Consider the following 23,277-nt stretch of genomic DNA (forward strand, 5'->3'; position numbering starts at 1 on the left):
ATATTTAACAATAAAAGGAGTTAAATTTCAAAAGCAAAGATCCTGCCTCACATCTTCACTCAACCACCATTAACAGGCGAGTCTTTCCAGATGTGGTTCTTTCTGAAGAGTGTTAAAAAATAAAAGTTTGTTTTTCAGCAAGTGTTAGGGGTAATAAGATACAGATCTTTGTAGGGGAAAAAAGAAAGCTTATTTCAATAAAATCAGAAAAGTGGGAAAATAAAGCGAGAAAGAGCAGTAAATAAAAAATACATAAGATTGCAGGGACACATCTAAATAAGAAGAAATCAAGATCAAATGGACCTTATCTGTGGAATGTATTTAGTTTACTACTTTAATTGGCTTAAAGAAAAAGTGTGACTTTGCTGTATTAAATAAAGCATTTAATAAAATTTGATATTTAATGTGTTCATTTTGTTACAATGCATCCAGTACCCTTATGACATATGTGCTTTTCTGTATGTTACATTTGAATACAAACTTTGTGTTGGGCGCACAGTGGCTCATGCCTGTAATCCCAGCACTTTGGGAGGCTGAGGTGGGAGGATCTCTTGAGCCTGAGTTGGAGACCAGCCTGGGCAACACTCTGTCTCTAAAAAAAATTTAAAAATTAGCCAGGCGTGGTGGCACACACCTGTGGTCCCAGCTACTTGGGAGGATGAGATGAGAGGATTGCTTGAACCTGGGAGGTCAAGTCTGCAGTGAGCAGTGATTACACTGCTACGTTCCAGCCTGGGCAATAGAGCAAGACCCTGTCTCAAAAATAAATAAATAAACCCCACATCCATTCCTGGTAAGGGAAAACATTCTTACGCATCCAGGGATAAAAGAAGATTTATTTTATGACAGAATACTATAAGAAACCAGTAGTAAATATCATATATGATGTATCATTTATTGATAAGAAACCAGTAGCAAACATAATACATAACGGCAAAACCTTACCAGTATCCTCATTAAAGTAAAAAAACGAGACAAAGATGTCCACTGTCATCTCCACTATTCAACCTTATTCTGGAGTTTTCAGCCAATACAGTAGAAGACCAGAAAAAAGAAAAAAGAGAAGTACACATATTGGAAAAGAAGACTTAAAGTTGGCATTAATAACAGATGATCTGATTGTCTACCTACAAAATTCAAGATAATTCGTGATAACTAATACTAGAGTTCAGAAAATTGGCTGGACAAAATTTAAACTTGCAAAAATAAACCACCTTCCTATATATTAACAGCAACCAATTACAAAATAAAAGAGGTATCTAGTTACAATTGTATGGAAATTTATAAAGTACTTAGAAATAAAGAAACAATAAAACAATGAAACTTGATGAAATACAAAACTAGCTGGGCGAACAGGTGCCATGGTTCATGCCTGTAATCCCAGCGCTTTAGGAGGCCGAGGTGGGCGGTTCACCTGGGGTCAAGAGTTCAAGACCAGCCTGGCCAACATGACGAAACCCAGTCTCTACTAAAAATACAAAAATTAGCCGGGCGTCGTGGCCCACGCCTGTAATCCCAGCTACTCGGGAGGCTGAGGCAGGAGAATTGCTCGAACCCAGGAGGCGGAGGTTGCAGTGAGCCAAGATCGCGCCACTGCACTCTAGCCTGGGCGACAGAGTGAGACTCCGTCTCAAAAAAGAAGAAAAAAAAAAAAAGCCGGACACAGTGGCCCGTACCTGTAGTCCCAGCTACTCTGGAGCCTGAGGGTGGAGAATGGCTGGAACCCGGGAGGCGGAGGTTGCAGTGAGGTGAGACCGCGCCATTGCACCCCAGCCTGGGGGACAGAGCAAGACTCCGTCTCCAAAACAAAACAAAAAAAAACCCCTCCCCGGGAAAAAAAAAAAAAAAAAAAAAAACTAGCTGATTGAGGTCGTGTGCGCCTGTAGTCCCAGCTACTCCAGACGCTGAGGTGGGAGAATCGCCTGAACCCGGAGGCGGAAGTTGCAGTGAGCCGAGATCGCGCCACTGTACACCAGCCTGGGCGACAGAGCGAGACTCGTCTCAAAAAAAAAAAAAAAAAAAAGAAACTATACTCATGGACATCAAAAAAGACAAGAATAAATGGCTAGGGATTATGTTCCTTAATGGGTTATCCCAGATAAAATCCTCAAGGGACTTTTTAAAAATTGAATTTTAATTCCCTTAGAACTTCCGGTTTAATTGCAAAAATTGCAGAAATGGTAGAAATTCTCCTGTATCCTGGCCGGGCGCGGTGGCTCACGCCTGTAATCCCAGCACTGTGGGAGGCCGAGGTGGGTGGATCGCTTAAACTCAGGAGTTAGCCACCTCAAGACCAGCCTGGGCAACGAGGCGAAACGCCGTCTCTACCAAATATACAAAAAAAAAAAAAAAAAAAAAATAGCTGGGCGTGGTGGTGCGCGCCTGTGGTCCCAGCACTTATCAGGATGCTGAGGTGGAAGGATCGCTTGAGCTCGGGAGGTGGAGGTTGCAGTGAGCCGAGATTGCGCTATTGCACTCCAGCCTGGGTGACAGAGCGAGACCCCATCTCAAAAAAAAGAAAAAGAAAAAAGGAAAAAAATTTCTACTGTATCCTTTACCCAGATTCCCCAAATGTTATTTTGTCTTTCACTTTATCCTGCTCCCTCTCCTCTCTCCCTTCCCCGCTTTATACACAATACGTACATACATATTCTTCTGTTTCAACCATTTGAAAATTGCAGACATGATGTCTTGCTCTCTCTCTTTTTTTTTTTTTGAGACAGGCTCTCACCCTGTCGCCCAGGCTGGAGTGCAACAGCGCCATCTCAGCTCACTGCAGCCTCCGCCTCCGGGGTCTAAGTGAGTCTTCCGCCTCAGCCTCCCGAGTAGCTGGGACTGCAGGTGTGCGCCACCACACCCTGTATTTTTTTTAGTAGGGTCAGGGTTTCACCATGTTGACCAGGCTGGTCTCGAACTCCTAACCTCAAGTGATCCACCCGCCTTGGCCTCCCACAGTGCTGGGATTACAGATGTGAGCCACTGAGCCCAGCAGGTCTCTTTTTTTTTTTTTAATTTTTTAAAATTTATTTTTTTTTGGAGATGAAGTTTTGTTCTATCACCCAGGCTGAAGTGCAGGGGTGCAATCATAGCTTACTGCACTCAAGTGATCCTCCAGCCTACCTCAGCCACCCATATAGCTGGGACTACAGGAATGCACCACCATGCCTGGCTAATTTTTTTTGGCGGGGTCGGTAGAGATAGGGTTTCACTATTTTGCCATATCTCTTTATGTCTATGTACCAAAGTGTTTGCTCCTGAAAAACAGACATTCTCTTCCATAACTGTAGAACCTGTATCAAAATTAGGCATCAACACTGATTATTAACCCTATAAATAATGGGTAAAATTAATACTAGTATATAAGTTAAGACCTTGTTTCAGATTTTGCCATTATTATTTTGCCACTATCCTAATAATGTTCTTTTTGTTTGTTTGTTTGTTTGTTTTGAGATGGAGTCTCACTCTGTTGCCCAGGCTGGAGTGCACTGGTGCAATCTCAGCTCATTGCAACTTCCACCTCTCAGTTTCAAGTGATTCTCATGCCTCAGCCTCCTGAGTAGCTGGGATCACAGGTGCCCACCACCACACCTGGCTAATTTTTGTATTTTTAGTAGAGATAGGATTTCACCGTGTTAGTCAGGCTGGTCTCAAACTGCTGACCTCAGGCAACCTGCCTGCCTCGGCCTCCCATAGTGCTGGGATTACAGGCATGACCCACCATGCTGGGCCAATAATGTTCTTTAATAGCAGTAGAAAATCTGAGATTATGTGTTGCATTCTGTTGTCATGTATCTTTAGCCTCCTTCAGTGTTGAACAGTTTCTCAGCATTTGTCTTTTTGACATTGATATTTTTGAACAGTTGCAGACTAGGTATATTGTAAAACGTCCCTTTGTTTGGGTTTCTCCCCATTTTCTCATAGTTACATTCAGCTTATATATTTTTGGCAGGACTACCACTGAAATAATATTGTGATCATCTCATTGCACATGATGTTGATTGATTTGCCTCATTACTGGTGATGTTAATTTTGATCACCTGGATAAGATGCTGTCTGTCCATGGGACTTTTTATAGACTTAACAAACTCATTCTAAAATTCATTGCAAAAGTAAATGCAGAAAAATAACTAGAAGTTTTTGGGAAAAAGTAATACAAAAGGGAATTTGTTCTAAATATTGAAAGATAGTTCAAAGCTATAATAATTAAAACAATGTGGTAATGAGGGCCAGGCATGGTGACTCACACCTGTAATCCCAGCACTTTGGGAGGCCCTGTGGTAGGAGATGCTTATGTAACCAACAAGTAATATTGTGGGCTGGTGTGAATGGATTGCTTTGGTCTGAGCAACTTGGGCTCTGGGAATAGTAAAAAGTTCTGCCTGCTGTTTGAGGGATATGGGAGAGCTAACTGGATCAAACTTCCTTGGCTTTCCTTGAGGCTTCTAGGTCCAACAGAAAACCTGTCTTTTGTGGTAGAGGTAATTGTGGCCTTTATATTTGGAAAGAAGTAACCAGTTAAATTGATTAATCATTTAGGCTGTTTGATATTTATAACTAATGAATACTTTTAACAATAAGTTTTTTTTTTTAAATGGCCTCCCCACCAATGTTCATTAGCACATCTGTAGGTGGCTACATCTTGTAAGTAATAGACTTACTAAGCAGTAAATGTTATGTACTACTTTATTTACAAGCTTTTGCATTTAAGCTTCTGTGATGTTCTTTTATATATTTACATATTGTTTATATATATTTACATTCATATATTCTTAAAGAGCAATAAATTTTGTGTCCAAGGGGATTAGACCTGAATATTGGGATTTTCCTAATTCGACTCTAGAACATGTCGATTTAGTATATGATAAAGGTGGCATTTCAAATAAGTATAGGAGGGGTGGCTTTCTTTAACTGGTTTGGGGACAGTAGCCTGTTGATTTTTGGGAGGAAAAATTAGAGCCCTACCTTATACAACACACAAAAATATAAATTTTGATTATTCAAATTCTGAATATAAAAAATCAAAACATGAAATTATTCAAAATAAATGAGAATATCTTAATCATTTTATAATGACGCAGAGGTGAATGAAATATAGAACAAGGGAGCTGTAAAAGACAAGATTGAGAGACTCAACACCTCTGTATGTTAATAGATGCCGTAAACAAAAGACAAGGAGCAGGCTGGAAGAAATACATATAAAATAAAGAATTTGGGGCCGGGCAAGGTGGCTTATGCCTGTAATCCCAGCACTTTGGATGGCTGGGGCAGTAGGATCATTTGAGCTTAGATTAGAAGTTCAAGACCAGCATGGGCAACATAATGATGCTTCATCTCTACAAAAAAAATAAAAGAAGTAGCTAGGTGTGGTGGCTCATGCCTATAGTCCTAACTACTTTAGATGCTGAGGTGGGAGGATCACTTGAGGAAGAGAGGTTGAAGCTGCAGTGTGCTGTGATTATGTTACCACAGGTAGGTCTCACTCAGCCTGAGCGACAGAGTAAGACCTGTCTCAAAGGAAAAAGAAAAAAAAATTACACAATGGTGAGAAGACAACCTAATAGATCTAAAAAGCAGGCAAAGGAGATGATCCGGCAGTTCCAAAAAGAAGAAATACAAATGGGCCAATAAACATGTGAACTAGTAAAATAAGGGAAATGCAGATTAACCTGACACCAGTTTGTACCCATCAGATTGGCACAAATTTGAGAAGGTTAAAGAAAGCATGAAGAAGTAGGTGCTTGCATAACATTGCTGGGAGTAGAAATTGGTCCATTCTGTCTGGAAAGCAGTATGGCCCTATAACAGTATTGTATCTATTAAAAAATTTTTGTTTTGTATTTTTTATTTTTTCTATAAAAATTTTAAATGCATATTCCTTTGACCTAGAAATTTTGCCTCCAGAAATTCTCATACATTTGCATACAAATATATGTAGAGGAAGCTTTGTTACAATATTATTTGTAATAGTGAAAACACTGGAAACAACTTAACCTTCTGTCACATTATCTCAGACAGCTAGCTTCTTTCTGCCTTTGGGCTAGAAACTAAAACCCGTTTCCCTGGTTACCGTAAGTTCCTGCTTGCTCCCTGGGTAAAGAGCAAGTCCTTGTGACATGGAAGAGAGGATGGGTCCCACATAACAGGGACATAATCCTTTAGCTTCATGTTCCCTTCTGGATATTAAGTGTTTACCTGTGAATACAGGTTCTGTTTTAATTTTTTGCTTTTACATTTTCCACTGGGAGTTCCTGAATCAGGTAAACCAATTCTATGGTAGATTTTATTAGCAGCAAGTAATTTTTAGGAAAATGGGATTTGCACATGGAGAATTTGGGGGAGAATTTATAGAGCTACTTTAGACCCTGAAACACAATTTCAGTTTTGTCAAGGTTGAGGAGCCTATGCTGTATTTCACCTAATAAAAATTAATGCTTAGTCTCCGTGGCATTAACCCAGACAGACAAATTCCCATGGTTTATCCAAAATGGAATTGCTTTTTTTAATATGTTAGTCACTCTTGGGTTATAAATATGAGAAAGAAATCTGTAGTTGCTGGCGAGAGAGAATGAGGAGTTGCCTTTTTACTCTCAGCTATGAGATTCCTTGACAGGATGTTTAATATTTATCAAATATTGATTAGATGCTCCTTACCCAAAAGTGTGATTTGCAGAGATTGTGAAATTATTAACAGAAGCCAACAGTTGGGCTGGATCAGCACTGTGTCAGAAATAGGTGAACCACAAAATTAAATTTTTCCAGTACCCACATTTAAAAAAGTAAAACAGACAGGTAACATTAATTTTAATATTTATATTTAACCCAGTATATTAAAAATATCATTTCAACATACAATCAATATGAAAACTAATAATTTCACATTCATTTTTGGGTACTAAGTTTTTGAAATCCAGTGAGTATTTTACATGTAAAGCACAGCTCAGTTTGGACCACCCACATTTCAAGTGCTCAGGAGCCATATGTTATGGCTCATGGCTACTGACTTGGGCTGTGCAGGCTGGACTGTAAGCTCCCGAGGACAGAGGTAGTCATTGCCTTATCACTGTATCCCCAGCACCTAGCACAGTACATGGTACTTAGCCCATAGCCAGCATCCAATAATAACTTTTTTTTTTGAGACGGAGTTTCGCTCTTGTCACCCAGGCTGGAGTGCAGTGGCACGATCTTGGCTCACTGCAACCTCCACCTCCCAGGTTCAAGCAATTCTTCTGCCTCAGCCTTCCGAGTAGCTGGGATTACACCTGCCCGCCACCACACCTGGCTAGTTTTCATATTGTTAGTAGAGACGGGGTTTCACCATGTTGACCAGGCTGGTCTCAAAATCCGGACCTCAGGTCATCCACCCGCCTTGGCCTCCCAAAGTACTTGGATTACAGGTGTGAGCCACAGTGCCTGGCCCAATATTTTTGACCTGAGTGAGTGAGTAGAGAAATACAAAACCGTCTTTTCACAGACCCCTGAACTGTGTAATACATGTGAATTGTATTTGTCACAGAGATAGTTGGCAATAAACTTATAACATCACCTTCCCTGCTGTACAGCCATTTAGAGAAAATGTAGAATAGACTGCATTTCTTTTCATATTTGCCCAAAAGCAGCTTTAAAAATTATCTATTGGCTTCAGGTAATACAGCAAATGACAGAGATTTTTAGAGTTCCTGTCTGCTGACCATAGCAACTCTGTTAGATTTCTTCTTTGAATTTGTCTTGCTAATTCTTAGAAAGAAGCATTTGTGTCTTGAGAAGAACATTGCATAATCCAACACCCATTCCTTAAACCATGTATCTGTTAGGCATAATAATACCAAAGTCCACTGAGAGTTAGACACTGTTTTAATCTTCCCTGTCACTGTTTACTTTGGCCTGAAGTTAAAGTCAACCAAACTTTTAGTACCTGTTTTAGGTACTAACTGTTTTAGGTGTTGTGGGTGATACAGGATAATTATTATACATGACCTTTGCCCTTGAGGAGCTTATAATCTATTTGGAAAAGAAAAACAAACTGACAAAATGTGTAGAAAAAATTAAATGCCAAATAAGTTGATTCCCCATTTATTTAGTGTTTGTTGTGTGCCCGAGGCTTGGTTATAGAAAGGTAAATACAAATGTATTCCTTTTCCCTCAAATAGCTCAAAGCCTCCTGGAAAGTTACATGTATAAGCCAATAAACATTTCAACATGACAAATCTAACAAATCTTTGAAGTGCAGTAATAATATCCCAATATGCAAATGAGGAAGCTGAGACTAAGTGAGGGTCAGTGACTTGCTCAAAGTAGCAATTAGAAAGATCCTGGATTCAAACTTAGACATTTATAGGAGCTCTTATTTTTTCTTCCACACCACACTTTCTGTTTCAAGAGTCCTAAAAAGAGAAATTGAGTTCTTCATTTAAGGTAAATCATAGCTCAGTAAATTTGCCAACTGATTATAGTTTGCCTGATATTCATGTATTTACATAGTTAAGGTGTGATCTTATTAATTGTACATGTATACGCTAATATATGAGTAGTATGGTACTGAACTGGAAGGGTTCAGTTGATGAAAAGGGTGGTGTACACTAGACTTAGGTATTTCCACAAGTAGGGATTGATGGGTAGGTAGGTAGACTAGGCCAAGGTGTAAGGGAGGAACTCTGGGCTTTCCAAGCAGAGAGAAGTGTGAGAAATTGACAGTAGGACAAGGTTAGTAGGAGAAAAGCTCTAACATGTTGGGCAGGGGACTTGGTGCTTCAGTGGTAAGGAACCATCAAAGACTTTCAAACACGACTAACAGGTTGGACATCAGTGACTCAGTGATTCATTGTTTTTTATTGCTCTCAATCTGTGCACAATTTCAGCTCTTATTTAAAAATATAACCTTAGAAAGTGGGATTTTGATTTTAAAAAGTAAATATAGAAGGCTTGTATTAGGTTGGTAATAAATGTATAACATGTTTATTAGGTGTCTAGTGTTGTCCTAAATATTAACTTTATACTAGTATCTATTACCAACATAAAAAAGTATGTTCATCTTTAGGGTCACAACTATAGTAGCTTCTTATTCCATCCAATATGTATTTAAGCATCTTTGGTTCTGAAGTTAGGCAAGGGTTTGTATAGATTGGTATAAACATTTTAAGGATAAAAGAAATTACAATAAAGTTTTTTTTTTTTTTTTAATCTAAAATAACCTTGAAGTAATTTTTAGTAAACTAGTTGAGGCCGGGCGCAGTAGCTCATGCCTGTAATCCCAGGACGTTGGGAGGCCAAGGCAGGCGGATCACCTGAGGTCAGGAGTTCAAGACCAGCCTGACCAACATGGAGAAACCCTGTCTCTACTAAAAACACAAAATTAGCCGGGCATGGTGGCGGGCACCTATAATCCCAGCTACTTGGGAGGCTGAGGCAGGACAATCGCTTGAACCTGGGAGGCAGAGTTTGCAGTGAGCTGAGATTGCGCCACTGCACTCCAGCCTGGGTGACAGAGTGAGACTTGGTCTCAAAAAAAAAAAATAGTTGATATAATTTAGACTTCAGGACACTTTCAAATTTAAATTGTAGAAATAGCTTTTCTTAGTAAAGCTCTTAATAGGACGAAAGATGCTCTCTGAGATAAATATAAGGAGATTCTTTGTTAACCACCATAATATCCGGGATGTTATTTAAAGTCAAAATTTTACTGTAACTCCTTAACAGCCAGTTTTCATTTTAAGTGTATAATTATATCTTGTGGAAAAATCATAGATTTTATGTGTGTGTATTTTTATTTATACATGACTCATTCATATTCGTGATTATATTTATTTAGTTCTCTAATATTCACAGTTTAATTTAGTTGGCCTGTGTTTTTTTCTCCTCTAAGGAAATAAGAAAACTTGTCCTGTTAGCTTTTGGATTATTAAACCTTTCCTCCTTCTTTTCTTGAAAATTTCAAGTTGTCAGCCATTTTCTTGAATTTATCATGCTTTTTACAGTTATCAAAATCTGAAGGTAGTCATAAAAAATAGAAGTAGAGACTAGCTCCTTAAAATCTTAAGTAGTGTATGTGAATAAGAAGTATTATTAAGAAGTATATACATGTTATAAATCTAAACAAATAAGAAGTATATCCATGTTATAAATCTTTCCTGATCCCCTTTTAAGGCTAAAATGGTTGTTACCTAATTTTGTTTGTGCTTTTAAACTGGTAGGACACCTGTGGATAACTGTCCTCTTCTCTCCTAGGCCACAGACCTCCACCAGCACGAAGTGGACATCGTTGCGTGGCAGATAATACCAACCTATATGTGTTTGGAGGTTATAACCCAGATTATGATGAATCGGGAGGGCCTGATAATGAAGACTATCCTCTCTTCAGGGAACTCTGGAGGTATCATTTTGCTACAGGAGTATGGCACCAGATGGGCACAGATGGCTACATGCCCCGGGAATTGGCATCTATGTCACGTGAGTGCAAGCAGTTCGTAACTCCTGACTTTATGAAATGTCTGAGAAGCCAGGCTCAATGTCCCATATTCCTCGTTAATAATTTATAACACTATAATGTGATTTCGCCCTGTGGGTGAATAGGCTTTTTACTAGGGTAATAACCTAGCATGGTGATTCCAAATTATTTGGGTCCTGAGTTTGAATTCGGCTTGTCAGGTGAGTTTTAGCTTTAATTTCCTAACTTGTAAAATGGGATTAATAGTATCTTAGAGGGTTTAATATAAAGTATCACATATATGCTAGGCAAAATGTAGTAGAAGGTCAACAAATGGGGCTTATGACGATGACAGTTAATAGCTATTGAGCAAAGTACAGGCATACCTCAGAGATGTCCTGGGTTTAGTTCCAAACCACCAAAATAAAGCGAGTCACACGACATTTTTGGTTTCCTAGTGCATATAAAGTTATGTTTACACTATGCACTAGTCTCTTTAGGTGCAATAGCATTATCTCTAAAAAAGTACATACCTTAATTAAAAATACTTTATTGCTAAAAAGTGCTAACAGCCATCTGAGCCTTCAGCGAGTTGTAATCTTTTTGCTGGTGGAGGGTTTTGTCTCGATGTTGGTGGCAGCTGACTTATCAGGGTGGTGGTTGCTGAAGGTTGGGGTGATTGTGGCAATTTCTTAAGACAACATTGAAGTTTGCTGCATCAATTGGCTCTTCCTTTCACAAAGGATTTCTCTGTAGCATTTAATGCTGTTTGATAGCATTTTACCCAGAGTAGAACTTCTTTCGAAATTGGAGTCAAATCCTCTCAAACCCTGCCACTGCTTAATCAACTAAGTTTAAGTGATATTCTAAATCCTTTCTTGTCATTTCAACAGCGTTCACAGCATCTTCACTAGGAGTAGATTCTATCTCAAGAAACCACTTTCACTGAGCACAGTGACTCATGCCTGTAATCCCAGCACTTTGGGAGGCCGAGGCAGGAGGATCACTGGAGCCCAGGAGTTGAAGACCAGCTTGGGCAACATAGTGAGACCTTTTCTCTACAAAAAATACAAAAATTAACCAGGCATGGTGTTGCACGACTGTATTCCCAGCTACTTGGGAGGCTGAGGTGGGAGAATGGCTGGAGCCCAGGAGGGTGAGGCTGCAGAAACTGTGATCATGCCACTGCATTCCAGCCTGGGTGACAGAGTAAGACCCTGTCTCAAAAAAAAAAAAGAAAAAGAGGCCGGGCATGGTGGCTTAACACCTGTAATCCCAGCACTTTGGGAGGCTGAGGCAGGCGGATCACGAGGTCAGGAGTTTGAGACCCAGCCTGACCAACATGGTGAAACCCTGCCTCTACAAAAAATAAAAATTAAAATTAAAAAAAAATTAGCTGGGCATGGTGGCAGGCACCAGTAATCCCAGCTACTCAGGAGGCTGAGGCAGGAGAATCCCTTGAATCTGGGAAGGTGGGGGTTGCAATAAGCCAAGATTGCCCCACTGCACTCCAGCCTGGACAATAAGAGTGAGACTCCATTTCAAAAAAAATAAAAATAAAAAAATTAAAAATCTGTTTAGTGTAGCCACTTAGCTAGATCTTCTGGATAACTTGCTGTAGCTTCTGTATCAGCACTTGCTGCTTCACTTTGTACTTTTATGTTATGGAGATGGCTTCTTTCCTTAAACCTCTTGAACCAACCTCTGCTAGCTTCCAACATTTCTTCTGCAGCTTCCTTACCTCTCCCCACCTTCATAGAATCGAAGAGAGTCAGGGCCTTGCTCTGAATTAGGCTTTGGCCTAAAGGGAATGTTGTAGTTGATCTTCTGTCCAGACCACTTAAACTTTCTGCGTATCAGCAATAAGGCTGTTTTGCTTCCTTATCATTCATGTGTTCACTGGAGTAGTACTTTTAATTTCCATCAAGAACTTTTCCTTTGCATTCACAATTCGGCTAACTGTTGAAAGAGGCCTAGCTTTTGCCTGCCTTTGCTTTCCACATGCCTTCCTCACTAAGCTTAGTCAATTCTAGCTTTTGATTTAAAGTTAGATACGGTAGACCTTTCCTTTCACTTCAATACTCAGAGGCCATTGTAAGGTTATTCACTGGCCTAATTTCAATCTTGTTGTGTCTTAGGGAATAGGGAGGCCTGAGGAGAGGGAAAAAGATGAGGGAATGACTGATTGGTGCAGTCAAAACTCTCACAGCATTTATTGATTAAGTTCACTGTCTTATATGGGCGTGGTTCATGGCACCTCAAAACAGTTACAATAGTAACATCAAAGATCACTGATCAGTGCTGGCGTGGTGGCTCAGGCCTGTAATCCCAGCAATTTAGGAGGCCAAGGCGGAAGGATCACTTGAGGCTAGGAGTTCAAGACCAGCCTGGGCAATGTAGCAAGACCCTGTCTCTTAAAAAAAAAATTAGCTGGGCATAGTGGCCTGTACATATAGTCCCAGCTACCTGGACATCTGAGGTGGGAGGATCACTTAAGCCCAGGAGTTCAAGGCTGCAGTGAGCCATGTTCATGCCACTGCACTCCAGCTAGGCAACACAGCAAGACTCCGACTCAAAAAAATAATAAATAAAGGCTAGGTGTGGTGCCTCACCCCTATAATCCCAGCACTTTGGGAGGCTGACATGGGTGGATTGCTTGAGCCCAGGAGTTCAAGACTAGCCTGGCCAAGTTAGCAAAACCCCGTCTCTACAAAAAAATACAAAAGTTAGCCAGGCATGGTGGCACACACCTGTAGTCCCAGCTACTTGGGAAATTGAGGCAGGAGGATCACTTGAGTCCTGGAGGTCAAGGCTGCAGTAAGCTGTGATCGTGTCACTGAACTCCAGCCTGGGTGACAGAGTGAGACCCTGCCTCTCAAACAAACAAACAAAAAAAGAGTTTAAAAAAAAAAAAAAAGCCGGCCGAGTGTGGTGGCTCACGCCTGTAATCCCAGCTACTAGGGAGGCTGAGGCAGTGAGAATCACTTGAACCCGGGAGGTGGAGGTTGCAGTGAGCTGAGATCACGCCACTACACTCCAGCCCGGGAGACAGAGCAAGACTCCGTCTTAAAAAAAAAAAAAAAAAAAAGCCACTGAAATAACATAGGAGCACTATTTTGAGAGAGAGAAAGAGCATATATGAGTGAAGAGAATACATGTGTACAGTGTGCATGTGTATGTTTGTGTGTGTGGTGGCAGGAACAAAAGAGCTACAGGAGGAAGAACACCAAAGTTACCTGCAGGATATTGGTGTGTTTTGTTTTATCTGGTAAAGGATTAAAATAACAGAAACCATAATTGTAAATTTAGAGATCATTCTCCTGGCAAAAACAGAATGTCCCTTTAATCCCTTTATTCTGAGTCCCCTTGGGTCTTTGCTAAGGCAAAGATGATGCTCCATTTTTCTCTGCTTTGCTGCATACTTGAACTGTCTTCAGCAGCAGTGGTATACTGGGTAGACTGTAGTTCATAGAACTCAATATTGTTATACACAGTATTTAGTGAATTCCATAAATATGTATTGAATACGTTATATATGCCTAGCAATGAACTATGTGATAGAGCCCATATAGTGGAATTAGATCCTTTTCTGCAGAACTTTGTAGTATAGGCTATGTATCCCTTATCTGAAATGCTTGGGACCAGAAGTGTTTCACATTTCAAAATTTTTTTTGAATATTTGCATTGTACTTAGCATACCAAATCCAAAACTTTGAAATCCAACATGTTCCCGTGAGCATTTCCTTTAAGCATCATTGTTGGTGTGCAAAAAGTTTCGGATTTTGAATTAGATTTCAGATTTTCAGATTTGGTACGCTCAGCTACTAGTTAGATGTCAGTGGTCTGAGCTATCTTATGAGATCATTAAAGCAGATATGTGTAGCTTCTCAGATATTCTGGGTTTATGTGGGAACAAATTGCAGGTAGCCATTTGTGAATGGAACTTGTGCTTCTCCTTCCTCAGTTGTGCTGCATGGAAACAACCTGTTAGTGTTTGGAGGTACGGGCATCCCATTTGGAGAGAGCAACGGCAATGACGTCCATGTGTGTAATGTGAAGTATAAGCGGTGGGCTTTGCTCAGCTGTCGGGGGAAGAAACCCAGTCGTATATATGGACAGGTACCAGTCTGTGGCCAGTCATGGTGTATTTGTTCATATTTTTCTAGTCTGGGGATGGTGTTAGAATATTTGTAATTGTTACCATTTTATTTTAATGGAGAAGAGTTCTTTGTGGTTAGTACTTGATTTTTTGGTTCTGATATGAAATTATAATTTGCAAATCTGGTTACTTGCCATGTTCTTTTCTTTTCCCTTCCTTTCTTTTCTTTTTTTTTTTTTTTCACTTTCTGTTTCTAATTCAATTTAGGTCCGGATATAGACCTGTATGGAAGTTCCTTTAAATGTTAGAACCCCACCTCCACCTCCACCCTCACCCCCTGTGAGAGATTGGGCTTCACTATGGTCTGGGTCCTGGTCATTTTTAGAGTGATTCTTGAGTAGATGAGAAAGCACTTGGTGAAGAAACTTTTACATGGATCTGAGCTAAAACATACATTATGTAGAGATTAGTTTAGGTTCCAGTGCTTCAAACCTTAGGTCTGAAAAGTTATATCCAGAAAGATAGGGAGCAACCCACCATACATCAGAGACTCTTTGAGAGTCTAAGCTTAAAACAACCAAGCGTTGACTTCTTTCTTGACTCGCTGGCATTAGTACTGATAAACAGCTTCTGAGCTTAACTTCAGAGGAGCACATACTGGATAACTTTGTTGCTTCCACAGGAGGCATTTAAATTTAAGAAGTGGCCATAACAATAGCTGAAACTTTCATTGAAAAGAGTCCAGTGGAAAACATCAGGTTCCTTGAACTGCTAACTAGGGTTTCTACGTAGCAGATTGTGGTGGCTTATTCTCATATCTGCTGCTTCTTGAGAGCATTTTTCTTCAGACTGCTTATAGAGAGAAGCAGCTTTCAACGGAAATGTTTATGCCCATGGGCTAGAAATTATTTGATCAGCCAGGACCCTTAAGAATCATCTTGGTAGGTAGGACTTGCTTTCCAGTTGAGTAAAGCTTCACCTTTCTAAAGGTGTTTTCCAGGTTCTTAAAATAATCTCTGGATTCTCTAAAATCTTTATTCTTTTAAGAGTCTGATACATTAAAAGATTAAAATACAAGAGAATTTCATAAAACCTGATTTGGAGGTATCTGGTAAGTTTACATTCTTTAATCAAGTGTTAACAAGTCGATCTTATTCACCTTTCCTTGTTATCCAGGCTATGGCCATCATCAATGGCTCCCTTTATGTCTTTGGAGGTACAACCGGCTATATTTACAGCACAGACCTGCACAAGTTAGATCTCAATACCAGAGAGTGGACACAACTGAAACCAAACAACCTATCCTGTGATCTACCAGAAGAGAGGTGAGGTTCTAGGATTCAAACATATTTATTCTTTCATGCTAACATTTGACCTCTTTCAGAGTGTTGGCAATATGAAGAAAACCCTTTGGCCCCAGTTAGAATAACTAACTGGCTGTTGGATGTTAGATCTCAGGTAAGTAGTAAAGAAAGGTCTATAGTAAAAAAAGTTCTTCTAGTGAGGAAATAATATTTCCTTCTAAACTATAGAATTTTTTTCCATGTCATTTCCTCTTATACTTTAGTCTCTCTGCATTAGGAAGATAGTAACACTTTGAAGAAGAAACCAGTGGTAGCAACTATAACCAAATTTCATATTACAGGCAAAACAGTTACTGTCCAGTTACTTTTTGATTTCCCTTTTTTTGAGAAAGGGTCTCACTCTGTCACCTAGGCTGGAGTACAGTGACATAATCATGGCTCACTGCAACCTTGAGCTCCTGGGCTCAAGGCATTCTCCCATCTCAGCCCTCTGCCCAAGTAGCTGGGAATACAGGCATGTGCCACCACGTCTGGCTAATTTTTTGTACAGATGAGGTTGTACCATGTTGCCCAGGCTACTTCTCAAACTCCTAGGCTCAAGCGATTTGCCTGCCCTTGGCTTCCCAGAGTGTTGGGATTACAGGTGTGAGCCACCATGCTGAGCCCGATTTCCCTTCTTAACTTGCATATTAGAATTCTTTGGCTCATTCTCTCACAGACATATCCTCAGTACAGGGCACAGGGCCATCCCCACAGTGATGCCCAGTGAATGTTGATTGGATAGATGGAAGGAAGCTTGCATGGATGGATGGGTGATGAATGAATGATGGATGGATGGATGGATGGATGGATGGATGGATGGAAAGGTCATTCATTTTAAGTGCTGTGTTAAACACTCAAACATCACATGGTTCCCTCTAGTTGCCTTCTAGTAGCAGATTTATATCTTTCACTTTTCTTTCCTAATAGCAGTTGCCTCTTCATAGAATTAAACTCACTGTGGCTGGGCGTGGCCTGTAATCCCAGCACTTTGGGAGGCTGAAGCGGGCGGATCACGAGGTCAGGAGTTCGAGACCAGCCTGGCCAACATGGTGAAACCCTGTCTCTACTAAAAATACAAAAAAAGTTAGCTGGGTGTGGTGGTGGGCACCTGTAATCCCAGCTACTCGGGAGGCTGAGGCAGGAGAATTGCTTGAACCCGGGAGGCAGAGGTTGCAGTGAGCTGAGATCGCGCCACTGCACTCCAGCCTGGGCGACAGAGCAAGACTCCGTCTCGAAGAAAAAAGAAAAAAGAATTAAACTCACTGAAACACTTGAAGAGATTTTTTTTCCCCTCCAGTTTGAAAGCAAAGACAGTAAACCATTTTTTATTAACTCTATTTAGATGAATCCAGTGTCTCTTTGTTGCCTCTTTAAACAAAATAGCATATAGGTGCTAAGAAAGAATATATCTTAATTGTAGACTGTTAGTGGACTGATCATTATAAAACTACCATGAGAGGACTTGGGAGTTGGCCTCTTACTGGAATGATTTTGATGTAGTTTATTTTATCAGCAATAAGGCCTTCAGGTAAAGATGGAAATAGATTAAGTTTTCAAAGCATTTTCACATGGTTGCTTTCTTTAAGTCATTTTATGGACATATCATAAATTATTTTAGCTTTTAGCTAGACTGCCTGGATGAAAGTTCTGAGGTGTTTTATGTTATATCCACAGTTTTGTGTAGCATAATTTTCTGCTAAATAAGTATCTTAATTTGCAAACTCATAGTCTTAAGTTCTCTAAATGTAGGCAGATCACTTTTTAAAACTATGTAATAATTTCCCCTTTATATAAAGTTATCACAAAAGATTATAGAAAAATCTACAAAATACAAATTAGCAAAATGAAGAAAATAAAAATCCAAGTCTAAACTCAAAGATACCAGGTTTAATGTTTTGGATTATATCCTAATAGCCATTTTCTGTACATATTTATGTATCTATAACTTTTTGATGCAATTGATTAAAAAAATAATGATACAAAAAAGTTCTCAATACATTAACCACCATCTGGTGCCTACTCTGTTACTGGTTGCATACTAATCCATTTTATGTATATTCTGTAAGTCATATAACCAATTCACTATTGTTAAACACTTAGGTTATTTCCAATAATTTATTATTATAAGTAATGATGTAATAAAAAACCTTATAGCTAAATCTTAGGTAGGTCATTTTTCACTTAATTATAAATGAATTTTATTGTAAATTTTCAGATACCGACATGAAATTGCACATGACGGGCAGAGGATTTACATCTTGGGAGGTGGTACTTCCTGGACAGCATATTCCTTAAACAAGGTATATTTTTTAAAAAAGAAAAAAAGGGAGAGGGAGAAGAATAGAAACAGGCTTGCATCAACTAAGCAAGATAATTCTGTTACTTTGGATATTTTAATTTTTGAGCACATTCCTCATTAACACCTGTTTTGTGTTGGATGCACTTTATAAGGTCGAACCCTGTGCCCCAAAATGCTTTCAGTTGACAGGTGTTATTTATCACACACTGAAAATACTTTATAAAAATTATCCCCTTATGCTGGAAAGGGAAAGTGACTAAAAGGAAGGCACAGTAGCTTGAATGGAGCAACTAATTAGAATTGGAACCAGCATTATCAGAATGTCACATCCACATCATCGTCACTGCTGTGTATCTAAAAAGAACGGGCTTGTTTAGGGTTGCACGTCACGAACTTGAGAAAGCTGAGCTCTAAAGGGCTGTTATTCATCCATCCCTGTGGCATTTCTAAAATGTCATAGTCACACATCCCAGGGGAACCTAGATTAGGCTGTAGAGCTCCTGTACTGCTTGGAACCTTAATGGTCTTTTTCAAGTTTTGTCAAAACTGAATTCCCACATTCCCTTACAAACACTTGCTTTTTTCTGTTATAAAAATGATACATGCCCCTTGTAGAAAATGTGGAAGTTGCAGAACAACATATAGAAGAAAATCAAGCATCACATGCACTGCAGCTTCTCATTCCAACCTTTTTCTTCATTTTTTCTGTGAATTTTAAAAAGTGGGCTGGGTGCGGTGGCTCATGCCTGTAATCCCAGCTCTTTGGGAGGCCGAGGCGGGCGGATCACCTGAGGTTGGGAGTTCGAGACCAGCCTGGCCAAATGGTGAAACTCCATCTCTATTAAAAACACAAAAAATTAGCTGGGCGTGTTGGCGGGCACCTGTAGTCTCAGCTACTCGGGAGGCTGAGGCAGGAGAATTGCTTGAACCTGGGAGGTAGAGGCTGCAGTGAGCCAAGATCGTGTCACTATACTCCAGCCTGGGAGACAAAGTAAGTCTCCATCTCAAAAAAAATAAAAAAAATAAAAAAAGTGAAATCATATATGTGTTTAATTTTCAACTGCCTCATTTAATGTTTTCCCTTGTATTTGGAAAGATCAGAAAAAAAGCAAAAGAAAAGAAAGACTTTTCAACTAAGAATATATGTTTACGCAGGCTGCTGCTGTTAAAAGTCCAGTTTTCTATATGGAAAATCACTGTACCTTCTGCTCAGTTTTGCTGTGAACCTAAAACTGCTTTAAAAAACAAAGTCTATTTTTTAAAAAAATCCTTTTTCAGGCAAGCTAAAATTACAATTATTTATGTATGTGTATATGTTCTTTTTTTTCTCCAAGATCCATGCATACAACCTCGAAACAAATGCCTGGGAGGAAATTGCAACAAAACCCCATGAAAAAATAGGTAAATTTAAAGTATTGATTAATTTATCTTTAACAAACATGTATTATACTTTTACTCATTTTGAAAGGAAAAAGTAATTTTACTGAGTTTTATGGCAAGTTAAATACCTGTTGGGCCGGGCACAGTGGCTCACGCCTATAATCTCAGCACTTTGGGAGGCCAAGGCTTGAGCCCAGGAGTTTGAGACCAGCCCGAGCAACATGGTGAGACCCTGTCTCTACAAAAAATACAAAAAAATTTGCTGGGCCTGGTGGTGTACACCTGTAGCCCCAGCTACTCCGGAGGCTGAGGTGGGAGAATCACCTGAGCTTGGGAAATAGAGGCTGTAGTTAGCCATGATTGAGCCACTACACTCCAGCCTGGGCATCAAAGTGAGACCCTATCTCAAAAAAAGAGAAAAATCTGTTGAACTGGTATTACAAAATACTTGTATTCCTTAGCCCAATTATAATTTTTCCTTAGGGCTGGGCGTGGTGGCTCATGCCTATAATCCCAGCACTTTGGGAGGCCGAGGTGGGTGGATCATTTGAGGTCAGGAGTTCGAGACGAGCCTGGCTTACATGGTGAAACCCCATCTCTACTAAAAATGTAAAAATTAGCTGGACCTGGTGGCATGTACCTGTCATCCCAGCTACTTGGGAGGCTGAGGCAGGAGAATTGTTTGAACCTGGGCGGCAGAGATTGCAGTGAGCCAAGATCACGCCATGGCACTCCAGCCTGGGAGGCAGAGCAAGACTCTGTCAAAAAAATAAATAAATAAATAACAAAAACAAAAACAAACAAAAAAACACAGTAATTCTCCTTAGCGATTGAGCAAAGAGACTTTTAATCCTCTTTGTTGAATTCTTTGGCAGAAGTTGGGAAATATGGGTGATATAAGAAATTGGAGCCTAAATAAAGATCTACCAGCTGGGTATGGTGGCTTATGCCTATAATCCCAGCACTTTGGGAGGCTGAGCCCAGGAGTTCAAGACCAGCCTGGGCAACATGGTGAAACCCTGTGTCCACTAAAAATACAAAAAATTAGCTGGGTGTGGTGGTATGCACCTGTAGTCCCAGTTACTGAGGAGGCTGAAGTGGGAGGATCACTTGAGCCCAGGAGGCGGAGGCTGCAGTGAGCCAAGACTGCACTGCTGCATTCCAGCCTGGGCAACAGAGTGAGACCCTGTCTCTAAATTAAATAAATAATAAAGATCTACCTATCTCCTTGTGGGTAAAAGGGCTTGGGAAAGCCACTAGCAACTCCTGTCCTTTCCCTCTTTGTTTCTGGCACCTTAGCATTGTACTGTTATGATGAGACTCCTGATGGCTTTTGAAATAAGGAGGGAGTGGAAGGACTAGTCAATGTTTGCTTAACATGTAACAAAGGAATTGTTTTGAGTTACACATAGTGTGTCTTTCACTGTGTTATATCAGTGTGGTTCCCAGTCTTTCTGTAAGTAATGGAACTTCTGTGTTTGTGTGTTTGGCAGGCTTTCCTGCAGCCCGAAGGTGTCACAGTTGTGTTCAAATAAAAAATGGTAAGGATTCTAAATAACATTTTGCTTCCATTTCTGTAATTGTATCTTCTGAAAATGTCTTATTTCCTAAGATAGCCCCCTCAAAAAAGGCTCATAACTTTGAGAAAAGTCTATTTCTTGTAAACTTAAAGGGAAATTCATAGTTATGCCTCTGTCAGCCATTTTCATAATGTAAACTAGTATGGTGTTTGGGTTCCTTCAGTTATTAGAGAACTCAAAAAATGGTGATAAATAAGCTTTTATTGTAGCACTTGATCTTTCAGCATCCCACACCTCAACAGATGTCTGTGGTTATGGTGGCTAATACTAATAATCTTGACTGTTTATACTGTAGAGACCTCAGCGAACATTGTATTAAAATTGTAATAACTCCTTCAGAGTGTTATTTCATAAAGTTGATTCTGTTCTCTCTCTGATGCCAAATGGAACTCTTCACTCATTCTTTGGCCATATTACAACAAAGGCATTGTATGGCTTCAGAAAGCAGCTGCAGCTACTTTAACTAAATGTGATAAGTGACTCCTCTCTGGATAACCTTCCTCTCTTTTAATTTACAACTTATTTCATCTTTTGATATAGCTCTTAAATTTTTTCTGGGAGGAGAGCATGTATAAATGAGTTAGATAGCCTGTATGCTTTTAGCAACTTAGTTCAGATACAACTAGGATTATTCTGCCGTCTCTGGTTCAGAGGGATTTTTTATTGTGCTCCTGCTTTCTGGATAAGATTTATAGATAATGACATTGCTCACATTTCTCTCTCTGAGACTGGAACTGTACTCTAAGTTTTCCTTGAATCCTAGCCAAAAAAGTTTCCAGTGCATTTTATAGCTTAAGTATTGGCTTAAACTTGGTCTAGACCTGAGTTAAGAAATTTATTCATTTAATTCTTTGAGGCCAAGCACCATACAAACAGAATTCAACCTTAGTTCTAGGCATTTCATTTGAAGGTTCACATAGCCTTTGTTACAAGTTGTCTAATTAGTTATAACTAACTGATTTTACCAGAAAACCCACACCTTTCATTTTGGGAAAATTATTCCTAATAACTGTACAGATCAAACAGAGCTTCAGTTTGTCCTCTTCTCACTGAAGAAAGCTTGGAAGAGCCTCTTTTGTGTTCCTAAACTGAACATTGCAGTGAACGTTCCTCCTCAGGTTAAATGTCTACATAGAAACTTTAGTCTCTATGAGCAGATAAATGTATATTCTTTCCAGGACATTATTTAAAGAAGAGTTTGCAAACTGGTGGCCTGCAAATGTGTTTTATTTGGCTCATATGTGTATTAAAATTTTTTTTGAGGCCAGGCGTGGTGGCTCATGCCTGTAATCCTAGCACTTTGGGAGGCTGAGGTGGGAGGGTCACTTGAGCCCAGGAGTTCAAGACCAGCCTGGGTAATAGAGTGAGACCTTCTCTCTTAAAAAAAAAAATAGTAGCCAAAACTTAAAAATCGAAATGTTTCATTTTTAAAAACATAACCAGATTTCCAACTTGCCTTGAAAAAAATGTACAATCTGGCAATTGCCAGCCTTAAGTCTGTTATAGTACCAAACAGCTGGGGCTGCATAGCTGTCACCTCTTTTAGAGCATGAGCATTCCTGTCTGTTTTCCTGAGACTTCTGTTTGTTTATGTTCCCTAGACCCCCTTGCTCATTCACTTTCTGTGCCTGGAATCTGTAGGTATGTGTTTGAATTTGGAAACTTTGACATGAAGTCTCCTTAGAGGCTTGCATTCTTAGTCCCAGTGAAGACCCTGACATAGTGTCTCAGTTCTGTTGAGGGACAAGACAACAGCATGAGAGGCTGCACAGCAGAAGTCGTCTGTGTCATGGGGCAATCCACTTCACTGGCCACATGTCAGCTGGCTGTGTGACCTACTCTAAAACACTCCATAGCTTTGGCTCTTTTCCTTTGTGTGATCTTGGCTTTCTCTTTTCTTCATAGATGTATTTATTTGTGGGGGCTATAACGGAGAGGTGATCCTGGGAGATATCTGGAAGTTGAATCTGCAGACTTTCCAATGGGTGAAGCTCCCAGCTACCATGCCAGAGCCAGTTTATTTTCACTGTGCAGCTGTTACACCAGTAAGTTTTTATTTTCATATCTTCCTTATGTAGTTACAGATGATAGGGAAATCTTTTAGAGATATTAGCAAGAAAAAAACCCAGATATGGGCAAACCTTAGATGATTA

The 23,277-nt window shown here is 39.8% G+C and overlaps 1 protein-coding gene across 2 annotated transcripts in view; it reads left to right on the forward strand.

Annotated features, from left to right (window-relative positions):
• KLHDC10 (kelch domain containing 10) overlaps positions 1-23,277 on the forward strand; it is a 61,315-nt gene that overhangs the window by 31,989 nt on the left and 6,049 nt on the right. For both annotated transcript variants that reach the window (XM_054497263.2, XM_054497264.2), the window contains 7 exons: positions 10,222-10,443; positions 14,385-14,539; positions 15,696-15,844; positions 18,081-18,165; positions 19,499-19,565; positions 21,038-21,085; positions 23,030-23,169. In XM_054497263.2, coding sequence (XP_054353238.1) covers positions 10,222-10,443; positions 14,385-14,539; positions 15,696-15,844; positions 18,081-18,165; positions 19,499-19,565; positions 21,038-21,085; positions 23,030-23,169 — 866 coding nt within the window. The remainder of the gene's footprint in view (positions 1-10,221; positions 10,444-14,384; positions 14,540-15,695; positions 15,845-18,080; positions 18,166-19,498; positions 19,566-21,037; positions 21,086-23,029; positions 23,170-23,277) is intronic.

This window comes from Pongo pygmaeus, chromosome 6 (genome assembly GCF_028885625.2).
Source record: "Pongo pygmaeus isolate AG05252 chromosome 6, NHGRI_mPonPyg2-v2.0_pri, whole genome shotgun sequence".
NCBI lineage: Eukaryota > Metazoa > Chordata > Mammalia > Primates > Hominidae > Pongo > Pongo pygmaeus.